General features: G+C 41.8%; 1 protein-coding gene across 2 annotated transcripts in view; it reads right to left on the bottom strand.

The window, feature by feature from the left end:
* Positions 1-1,296: 1,296 nt before the first annotated feature.
* gpr158a (G protein-coupled receptor 158a) overlaps positions 1,297-11,951 on the bottom strand; it is a 72,744-nt gene continuing 62,089 nt past the window's right edge. Inside the window, exons 9-12 of one of the 2 annotated variants that reach the window (XM_084340600.1) lie at positions 9,671-9,776; positions 8,954-9,100; positions 8,767-8,850; positions 1,297-8,318 (exon numbers count right to left, since the gene is read on the bottom strand). In XM_084340600.1, the coding sequence (XP_084196726.1) occupies positions 6,444-8,318; positions 8,767-8,850; positions 8,954-9,100; positions 9,671-9,776 (2,212 nt within the window). In that variant the 3' untranslated portion in view covers positions 1,297-6,443. The remainder of the gene's footprint in view (positions 8,319-8,766; positions 8,851-8,953; positions 9,101-9,670; positions 9,777-11,951) is intronic. The other variant, XM_084340601.1, reaches the window with a different exon arrangement.

The raw sequence follows: 11,951 nt of genomic DNA, 5'->3' as shown, positions 1-11,951 counted from the left end.
TGTATGATTTTTCGGTGCGTTACTAGTCCAGCAGCTTTTCCAACACATACACAAATACATGAAAACATGCAGAATCATCGGGACAAGTGTCGAATGAAAATTTTCGTGAAATGATCTCGGACCCACCCCTCTTTGGGGCATCGTTATCTCCCCACACCTTAACATAGAAAAGCGGTTCAGAGTTTAAATGAGTCACCAGAGTTGGGACTTCACTTATGTTTCAGGAAATATTCTGGTTACATAGTTTCTAGAGTGGAGAGGAGCTGGAAAATGTCTCCTAATCTTGATTAAGATCCCACAATTAACACTCCATGCACATAATTTATACATCAGATTAGTGGGGAGTGTTGTGCTGGTCGCAGGCACGTAATTATGGAAGCAAACAGACTTACAATTTTGGCTGTACTGGCTTTCAGGCGGCAAGAGCACCACCAACACTCATAAGCTCCCATGTTAAACCTGAGCCTTTCACAGCTATCTCTACTCATACTGACTTACCAAGCATCAGGCACACGCAAAATGTCTTGAGACGTCTTCTAGTTGCTGTATCTCCTCCTCGCAGGTTATTCCTCATAGTAAACGGTTTTCTTCCTCTCTTTAGTTTCCTGCAGCGGCGTGTATTGATCTTCTATTTATCAGAAAGGCTCTTTAAGTGCTCTTGTAAAACAGGAATCAATGCTAACATGTTTGCTTCTGCACAATAACCCTTTTGCAGTGTTGTTCGGCTGCGTCGCTGCTCATTCATGTGCAGCTCATTATGCAAAAATTCATAGGGCTGGAAAAGTATTAATAAAGAAGAGATAATTTCTCTTTGGCTCCGGGAATAAATAATTCCACCCTTGCCAATAATTACTCTGGGATTGGATATTAATAACAGGGCTCAGTTTTTCCTGCAGGGCTCTGGAGTCAGCATTTGATGCCTCCATTGATCTCTGCCCAAAAAGACCACAACGAGCCATAAAAGCATTTCAGGACAGTCGCCAAGACGCGCATATACCAAAGTGGCTGTGATGCACGAGGCTTTTAAAGGCCAGGGCTTCTCCAGCAGCATGTCTACATGAAGAATAAGCAAACAAACCTGAGACGGGGATGATTACTAAGCACAAATGCGTCATGGGAGCTTCTCGTATCAACCTCCCAGCGGGACTGGAAATGTTGTAGTAGGAACACAGTGGAAAAGGGATTGAAAATTACCCTTGCTTCAAGGTTCTCAGCAGGCGCATTTTCAGTTTGAAATGCAAATCACGACACATTTTCAGCGGCGGTAAAACACTCAGAAACACACTGAGCACGCACTTCGTTTTCATATAAATATTTATTGCAGAGGAGGTATCTTTTATGTACATGCTATCACAATATAACACAATATAAATCTACCAAATATTCCCATATATTGATGCTATAAGCTTGTCGTAGAGCAATAGTCATAACAAGCACATAATACAGTGGGTTAGGGACAGTTATCACTCACTATACAACTTGTAACAGTCCATAAAAGATCAATTTTTTTTCTTTTTTGTTCTATCAAGGGCAGTGAAACATCGGTCCTATTATATATTTTTTTTTATCTTGAATTCATGCAGAAGCCACAAGATTTACGACGTTTACAGCATTGAATAGTAGTAGTAGTAGTAGTAGTAGTAGTAGTAGCAATAGTAGTAGTTGTATTTGCCATCGGGTGACTTGGTTTGGTCACAAGAGAAGTCAGGTTGAAATGAAAGCGGCTAACGCACCATGGTAGAGATCCCACTGGTGGACAAAGAGCTACGGGACACGGTATCGTCTATGTCGAGATGGTACAAGAACAATGATCGAGGTTCAAACTTTCACTGATTCATCGATGATACGGCTAAAAGTACAATGATCATCTCCAGAGAAACAGACAGTAAGACACTGGTTATGTATACACAAGTTAACACACAGACAGCTATGGACTGACTGAACTGAGGGATGCTACAGCAAGCGTGCTATCTGAAAGTATGCAAATTAAATCACAGAGTAGATTGACTGACTGAACATGTGACGTAGTCCGTAGTATATTGGTGGGATATTGCATTGTTAGTATTTTCTGCTCTATGACAGTAAAACTGTAATCGTGTTTCCTTTTGTGCTCCAACTATCTCTGATCTGGAAATCCAGCTCTGTGTCCGAGAAATTACATTTACATACAGATTATTTGCGACAGCAAGTACATTAAGTGCTGTTTCAGTTTATCAACATATTGAGGACTTGTTGTTAATTAATGTACCTGGCAAGTCGCAACGTATCAGTGAAAGTTTCACTTACGTCTTTCATTTGTTTACGTCAAATTCTGTCCTGCAATAAACTACATATAACCCATATTTACGTTTATTGTTAGGGGCGACCTCTATTGGCCATAGTAGATACAACAGGTACATTAGCTACATAAGTTCCTTATTTTAACCCGAGCAATGATCTTTTTCTAAACCTAACCAAGTAGTTTTAGTCTCTAAACCTGTCGCTTGTGTGCTGCAATGGTCATGTCATTTTGGGAGTCATTGTCAATCGAACCTCTTTAGGAAAGAGGATACGTTATTTAGGCAGTGGCACGACTTGGTTAAGGTTAGGGAATAATCATGGTCTGCTCAATACATTAAAAAAAAAGCCAGCAGTGACTGGAGACATTAGATTTTAATCACAATCTTTCCCTCACCAAAGTGCTTTTGTTGCCTAACCGTGTGGTGTGGATGCAAATCCTGGACTCCTGCGCCTTGTACACCTCCTTGTGACTCCACCTTGGCACATTTCAAATGTAATTTCTGGGAGACAGAGCTGGGAAATCGTATTGGCCAAGTGTGTAAAAGATTACAATCATTGTAAATAAAGAATAAGTTGTGTTCTTTGCTTGAGAATAATATATTGCTTGTTAACAAACAGATTTAATTTGACCAAAATCAGTTGTTTCAGAGCTCAATGGAAGCTCATGTAGATTTTCAAAGAAGTCATCATGAAACAAACATCATTTAAAATAGCTTTCCTACAAGGACCGAAGAAAGAAGCCTGTTTTTTAAAAATATACAGCATATTATTCATCTCCCAGGGCAGTAAAATCCGATGTGGCAGTGATTCCACAGTCGCTTAAAAATAAATAAATAAAACAAAAGGCTTTTGAAATGTCGCCATTGTCATACGAGGGGTCCCCTGGTATGATCCTGCATCCATCCACGGCGCGTATGACGGATGACGCCTCGCATCTGGTTCATAAATATCATGTAGATCCATCAAAGCATTACAATCAATCCATGCACGGCGACAGTTCAGCTCAGACACCGTTCCTAAAGGAGCTCATAAAAGCAGAGGCGGTGACGAATCTCGCGCTGTAAGGCAAACCCTCCACGTTTTGAAATATGTCAGCCGAGCCCCCCCCCCCCACAGGTCAGCGGCAGAGGTAATTTCTCAGCGGGTGGAGGCAGATAGAGGACATCTAAATCACGTTTATGGAGCGGAGATGTTTAATCTTGTCGCCACGTTAAAAACGAAATAAGAGAGGCTGAAAATGTTTGTTACTGGATTGTTTTCAGTTGAGCCGTGCCAAAGAAATTTCGTTTTTTGCCTTTTTTTTTGTGTATAATTCTCACTGACAAGCACTGATTTTTCTTTTTAAAACCACGGTTAGTAAAGACTCCCACAGAGCTCGGACACTGAGGAATTCGACAGCAGTTATAGATAATTACAATCAGTGACGACATTCATGTAATTCTCACAAGATACCATAAAGTACTGTAGATGCTATATTGATACATAGTTTTCCTGTAGTTACTGTCAGGTGTTCAACGGTTAAATAAAAGTGGGAGGTTTCTGTTTTTTTTTCTCACTGTAATCCCAGCATGAACAGTGCATGATGATGAATATTTAGACATTTTGATACAAAACACTGAACAAATCAAAAACCCTCAAAAGGTTTAGTCAGATTATTAATTGATGTTGCTAAGCCTAATTCTAAAATGATCAGTTTAATTAATCAATTGGGCTTTAATCAATTTGGAAGAACATGCGTTACGCTAACTAAAAACTGAAGGCAGTTTAGTGCTTGTCCTTTGAAAATATTTAATTATAAGCACTATACTCGCATCATGCAATGGCCGCACAGTAATAATATTATTTTAAAAATATTAAAGGATGGTTCTGCTTTTTAAAAACTTATTTTTTTTTGTAGAAATGAGGCAACATCCCTACAACAACAAAATCTGAGAAGAAACATGACCGGTCACATGATCAACAGTTTAGCCAGATTTGTTATGAAAAACGTTAGCCTAACTGCTCCTATCTGCTCAAATATAAATGTTAATAATATACATTTCTGTAAACCATGGAAATGTTTAGACATTATATTTCTTTATCTCGCAAATTCATGTTTTTTTAGGTTCAATTTTCTATTTTATGTTGCGACAACACCGTGATCAAGATCTGGTTAGGTTTGGCCACGAACAAACACTTTAGGTTAAGGTTAGGAAAAGATCACGTTTTGTCTTAAAATACCTGGTTTTGTCGCCACAAGGCGGGTTGGAGATGTCCAGAGGTCTCCTAAAATGATCTAGTGGTGTCATGCTTATAAATGTTGAGAATCTGAACGCATAATGACACGTTGTAGATTTGTCTATATGGTAGGTACAGTATGACGCGTATATAATTGCCTGTATCAGTAGTTTGCAAAAATTTACTCCGATGACTGGGCTGAACTGTTACCACAGCTGTCCCCTCGACTCCAAAGAAAATGACTGGTGGTGCAGACTCTGACCTACTGATTGGATTGGGTAACCCCCTGAGCAAACAGAACCTGGCTAACATGACCTGAATGCATGCAGTTAAACAAAATTACATTGCTTATCAGGCTATTTACCCCTTATTGTGTGCACACACAATTACGGTAAGTGTGATAGGTCGAAGTTGAACTAGAAAAATGGGTTTGTGAACTGTAATTGATGTTTACAACAGACAGATTTCGCGCTAATGTAATTTGACATTGTTTCTTATCCTATTGGACTTTGTTATAGAGATGTTGCCTCATTTCCTGTTCTCAGCAAGTTGAATCTTACTGTTATGAGTTGCAATAATAGCCAAAACAAAAAGAAATAAGCCTAAGACCCAAGTTATGATAAATTAATATTATCATTTAAACAGCAGAGTCTATCAGCTGTTTGTAAAATGAAATTGGTGACCTGCTTAACTTTTGACGGAGACTCCAGAGGTCCAACTCTTCGGATTCGGCGTTACACTTTTACTTTAAATTCATGATATTGTGTCTACAGACACAAGTACACACACATACTTGGTGCAAGCGAACACAAAGACCCATGCTGGATTCATACACAAAGCTGGTGCAAATAATTTTCCTACGTATCCCCTCAGTATTTGTCTATCCCTACTTTTTACAGTGTACATATGAGCCATTCTGACACACATTCATGTAAGTGCTGCTCTCTTTACCACCCTGAATGAGCTATGAAATATGAAAGCAGGAAAAATGAGTCATCCTGGTATTAAAAAAAAACAACATTATACATTTGTCAACACATTAACTGCGTCAGTTGACAAACCGGTAGGGTCCAACTACTCTCAATACCTGGCTGTGCATGCTGTTTATATAATTCACCGTCACAAAGTGCTGAAGAACGAAGCCACTCGCTTCACTTCAGACTGATACAAGACAACGCTAGTTAGTTAGGCACATACAGTACATCTCTGCAGACTTGGAAGCATTTTTAATCTGCAGAGAACTACAATTAAATAGATCTAAACAAAAAGAAAACATGTCTAAGTTTGGTTGGTGTGTGACATCATGCCATAAGGTTGAACATAATAAGACAAAATGTACAAGAAGAACAGAGTCCGTCCTCAGTTCTGAATTTATGGAGTTGGCTAAAGTGCTATAGACTGATTTCCTCACTGGGTCCTTACCTCTGTGCCAAGAGTTGGACACAAACTAATAAATTAACTGCATCGCCTTAAATCCCTCTTTGCAAATGTTCCCTTATTCTTTGGCTTTCAGTTTTGCTTCTTTTTCTCTAAACCTCCTGTTGTCGTGTCACATCCGAGTCCATTAAGGGATGATGTTAATGCACAAAAAGAACCGTGTAAGAACTGTTTACAGAACATGATAAATGCAGATTTTAAACATTGCTCATGAAAGTGAAAAGGCTGAATCGAAAGTTGCATAATTAGTCTAAGATTTATCTTCAGGATTTTTCCTGTAATAATCTGGAATGCTCATCATGACTTTGTCTTGTTTTTTGTACATTTTACTTATTTTTAAAACAGGTAAAACAGGAACAAAACCTCGGAAAGGAAGGCAACTTGTGGAACTTGATCAACTTTTCTTCCAAGTCACCGTACTAATAGTAAAAGGTAATATTTAACGATTTCCAAGTGAAAAAAAGTATACATCAATAACTATAACTTCAGTGGTCCATTAAGGTTCAGTGTCATGCCTTCTTGCTCGATGTGCTATCGTCAAAGTCCCAGGGACAAACATCTGCCTTTTTAGCAGCACTTGGAGCCCCGACTTTAGGATTTTGATTGCTCTGTTTCACTACAGGAGCACTTTTGTCTGTACCTTTATCTGACGTATCCTCAAAATCCCAAGGACAGACGTCAGCCACCTTTGCTTTGGCTGCTCCAACATTCGCGCTTTTCCTTTTTTCTACCATCGGCACTTCCTGATGACTCTCTACATCCCACGGGCATACCTCAGCCATTTTTTGTTGGCTCACGTGTTTCTCTGAAGATTTACTCTTGTCCTTAGCTTTTGTTCTACTTTTCTCATCATCAGTGTCTTTTGATTTTTCTTTCTCAACTGTTCTTGTGGAAGGGGTACCCTTCTTTTTTGAAGGGGATTCCTTGGTTTTGGGTGCTCGAGAGGGACTGGGCGTCCTCTGCTCAGAACTTGGAGACACGTCAGCGCTGTCGTAGTCCCAGGGACATACATCAGCTTTTGCAGGTGGTGGCTGGAGTGAGACTCCTGTTTTGGATGGGTCTGAAAGGGTACTTCTCCCTTTCCCATCCACAGGAGAGGTGCCTTTTCTTTGTTTTGTCGCATCTGGTGAAGGGGCTAAGTCTGTCTTTTGAGGCTCTTCGAAGTCCCACGGACAAACGTCTACCCGATTTGTTTTGGAGCTGTCTGTTGCAGAATGAGGCTGCTGGGTCTTGGCAGGTTTGCTTGCCTGACTGTGTATTTGCTGTTTCGACCCATCCACTTGACTGCTTTGACTTTCACCGTCATCTTCCCATGGACATACCTCCGTTCTTACAGCAGTTGTTTTCTGCACTTCTTTTGAATGCCTGCCACTCGACGGAGATTGATCAGAGGCTTTCTGCTTCTGCTGAGACTTGCCGCCCTTGGTGCTACCTCCATGAACTGTTGTAGTTTCCTTTGGTGCAATGGAAACATGCTTTTGGACTTTGTTTTCAGATGGAGTTGGGATATCCTCCACCTCCCAGGGACACACTTCTGAGAGATCGTACAAGTCCTTTCCCTTGACCGGATCGGAGCAGATCATAGGCTGACTGCCACCCACTGTCTGTTTGATGATCCTGCCTTTTGCAGCACTCTGTTTGTATTCAACCGACTGGCTGATGATCATCTTGGGTTGGGTTTCATTCTCTGGATCTTCATTGGCCCTTGTGTCTTTGCTCTTTGGCTGACTCTTCTTATTGCTGTCCTCCATGCCCTGGGTCTTTCCTGTCAAGCCTAAAGTCTTCTCTTTGGCACTGGCGATGACGCTGAGGGACTTCTGCAGCATGGAGGCTCTAGGATGAATCGGTTTCTTGTCTGCAGTGAGGTTATGGGCACTGGCTGACTTGCAAACCAAAGGAACTGATTCCGTCGATTCACTGGGGACGCTTATGGTCTCACTGGACTTCTTCTTAACCAACTTCTTGCCCATGAGTGTATCCAGGAGGGAGCCTTCAGCAGTGGCCACCTCCATCTTGTCTGTCGCTGAGCTGTTGGAGTCTTCGCTCTGGTCGCGGACGTGATCGTAGCTGCTGTGGGACTTCTTGAGAGAGAAAACCTTGTTCTTAAGCGTCTCCTCCTTCACTGGTTTTACTTGGTGAGTCTGATCGAAGGGGTTCTTCTTCAACATGCAGATGCTGTTGCGGTTGCTCCCGTGTTCTCCGGCTTCCTTGTCTTCGCGGCTGCATTGCCGGTGCACCGACTCTGGAATCTCAGTGATGCGCCTCATCAGTGATCGTCCCAACCCTTTCTTGGAGCTTCGCTTCTTCTGGAGGTGAGGGTTGTTCGCCAGCATCTTCTTCCTCTTGTAAATCTCCAACTGGGAGTAGAGTTTCTTCAGCTCCTCCTACATATAGGACAGATGCAAAGTGATCAGTTACCTGTTTGGAACAAGTGATTGTATTTGTGTGGCTTAAAAAAAGGGATTACTAATCAAAACACTGTTACAAAAGAAGCAGACATTCTACTGCACAGAGAACATGCAGTACAAGTTCATAAGACATGACTACAAATGCTTGTTAAATGATGCACTACGGGTTACCACATGCGTGCTGAAAAAAAGCAGACAGGACAGTCTTGGACGGCGTCAAAGAAGGACACGGAGTGTGTTTAAATGTTAGGTCTGAAACAGCCTCTAAGCTCTTGAATTTATCGTATTTCTGCTCATCCCATACAATGAAGGCTCTCAAGTAGCAGGATGCATCTTCAAATCAGTCCCTCTGGTGAAGAGGCTTTGAATGTTTTGGTAGAGAGACTTCTTCAGCTCTAACAGACAAACAGAAATCTCTGCTCACGTTGGTACGTTTTTCCCAAAGACTGTCGCAAGACCTTACGCCACAGCCATTAATAGAACTGAGATGGCCCATTTCCTCAGGTGTCTGCAATAAAAAACTGCCATGGCTCAGTATTTTTTGAGGATTCAAAAGATTTTCACCAGGTTAAACAATGGAAAAATGAAACTTTTAAGGAAACACCGCCTACCCGAATGTCCTCAGGATCCAGACTGTGTTCGCTCCACGCTGATGTGATGCTGCTGTTGAGATACGACCCCGAACGACCCATGTCTAGCTCGTCCTCGTAGGCTTCAGAGGCTATATCATCTCTCATTTGGGTGCCAGCAAACAGGAACTGGTGGAGTGGCACAAAAAAAAAAACAATTAGTTGTCAACAATGATATTTTATAACTTTTGAATTGTCAACAAGTCTCACGAAAAGCTGAATTCCCCTGCATGTCTGTGGCTCTCACCCCAAAGCCCACTGATTCCTACTGAATATGCAAATCTTTAGACATCTTTAAATATATATGTTCAGAGTTTCCTGTAACAGCTTGGTATTGTAGTTCTTAAACATTATTCAGACAGGAATAAATAATGCATTTGTTGTGGGACTATTTTCAGCTGTGCATTAATACACATTTGGTGCTAGTGAGTATTCACAGCAGCAGGATGGTGTATGTGGGATTGACTCAAAATAAACTACAGGTCCCATGTTTATTGTAATGAAGGAACATGGCACCCAAAGCAAGACTAATTGTTGTGTTTTTAATTTTAGTTTTTGGACAACAATAGAGATTTATGGCACAGAGGATTAAGATATATCAGGCAGTACCTGTTATTAGTATGGTGTGATTTTGTTGACAAACAAGCTTTATTTTTATTGAGGAAAGTATAGTAACATAAAACATGACGTGAAGTTTACCTTCGGTACGAGCAGCAGACCCAGTGTTACTGTTACAGTTAGGTGGGTGTGGGTGAAGAACAGCAGCAGCATCCAGTCTGGATGGAGCTCCGGAGCAAGAGTGAACCTGTCAGGATGAAGGAAAGGGAAGGGAAACAAAGATATACAGGATGTTAGAAGCAGGGAAACGAGAGAAATCTAACCTAGTTTGATCAACAGACATTTAGTTAATGTCCATCAGACATTTTACTGGCTGCAGAATGCATTGATATTTGTGAAAGTAACACAGTTGCAGACCAAGTTGACCATGGCAACAGTACTCCCACATACCAGGACAATGTGCCCTGCCATACTGCAAAATCTGCTCAGGAATGGCACGACCTCGCCTCAGAATTCCCGCAGATCCAAATCCGATTGGGAGCGAGTTAGATTCACGGAGGCCAAACCACACCATACGACTCAAAGGACCAAGTCTGATCTATGGTGGGCCCTCCATGGATTGAACTTGTTCCTGCACATCCCACAGATGCTCGATTTGATTGGGATCTGGTGAATCTGGAGGCTACGGGCCATTCCTAAACAGTTTTTGTGGTGTGGTAGGGTGCATTGTAGTGCTGTTGCCCTGAAGGAGTGTACTCGGTCTGCAATGGAAGATAGGGATGGGCGGATCGATACCAAAATATCGATATTACTGATGCTCAGATGGATTCTGGCATAAATTGGATTGTTACAATGGGTTCAGTTCCAGTTTCTCTGCTCTGTGTTGTCCCCACAATGTTCCATTATCCTGCACACATGTAAGCCTACTCCTTCCTCTCCTGTGTTTTTTTAATAATAAGAGGTATCATTATTGGCGTGACTTGGTATGAAGCTGCTCAACGTTCACTCACGGCATTTTTTAGTATCTGCGACTCACATTTTTTTCCACTGCATGACTTTTGTAAGTAAACACACCCTTAAACCTGATTACTGATTGTCAAATTCCCAAATGTACATACAGTAAATGCAGTGAAGTCTAACTAAATTACACATACACGTAGCTCTGTCTGCAGTAAACCCTCTTAGACGCAGATGGAGCCCGGAGACACAGAGACCAGCAGACTTAATGTGTTTTCAGCCAAAGTAGATTTATACACTGTCAGTCCAGGCGTCAATTCCACCGCCTCATAAAATCCTCCACTTGGGTGATCTTTTTGCCAGCAAGGACACGATATTTCCCTCATTCTTTCAATTGCATTCACAATAAAAGGGGAGTGACCTTGATCTGGTCACAAGATTCGGCCTATTTATACATCAGACAGTAATAAAGAGGGCTGACTGTGGTGCAGCAGTCGCTGGAAAATGAGATAATTACAGGCAGAAACAATAGCGGCGCGAGGAGCAGCTCCAGCCTTTTATTTAACAGCCTTTCAGCACAGTGAGACCTCGTGTGCACTAAGGATATGAAGGTATGTCCTGTCGGATGCTAATTCAACCACTAGAGAGCCTCCATCCAAGCAAATGTCATCTAGCAGGCTCATTACGATGTTGGAGTCGGCAAATGGCTAATTAAGGAACAGTTACTGTGGTAATAGCTCAGAGGCATGAATGAAGGCGAAGGTCCAGCATATGAAATGTCCCAAAGCTTTGAAGTCTTCCCTCATTCATGTTTTGTGAGCGCTTTTCTGTGCAGATGAGGATTTAATAACCTTGGCATGCTGCGTCCTCTCAGCCTGAAACACTCCCCATCACTCACGCCTCAACACCCCTCCAGCTATTGCACTCCCTTCATTTTCCTCGGCTTCAAGTTTACACCTGGACCTGGCCAAAGCGCGACGAAGAAGGAAGCTTTAACTGGTCACTGTGGGAGCAAATACAGCAGGTTTCTGTGAGCTGCACAAATGGAAGCCAGATGCTGCTAACAAGCCCCAGTGTACACCGCGGTCTCTGGTGGCAGCCAGTCAGAATAACTAGCCACACCAGGCAACTTTCCAATTTATTAGGGGTCTCGTCTGGCTATATTTCTGCAAAGAAAAGCCTCACAACAAGGCTGGAGAGGACGAAAAAAGGGAGTTGGCAAAGAAATCACAAAGAGCCAGATGTTCAGATACCCTCAGAACTATTACAAAAACTGTGATTTCTTCCAAGAAATGATCAGGCTTTAATTTAATGATACACAATTAATCAGTGGTGTCATGTCCCAAAGTGTTTTTACTCATGTACTCTACTTTCAGGTACTTTACTTGAGTATTTCCAGTGTGGTATTTACTAAAGTAACAGAACTGAATACTTCTTCCACCGCTACAGTTTATTGGTGATGGAT

Source organism: Pagrus pagrus (assembly GCF_965226575.1).
Source record: "Pagrus pagrus genome assembly, chromosome: 20".
In the NCBI taxonomy this organism is placed as follows: domain Eukaryota; kingdom Metazoa; phylum Chordata; class Actinopteri; order Spariformes; family Sparidae; genus Pagrus; species Pagrus pagrus.
Note: the sequence above shows the minus strand (reverse complement) of the source record. Positions and strands in the feature narration are given on the sequence as shown.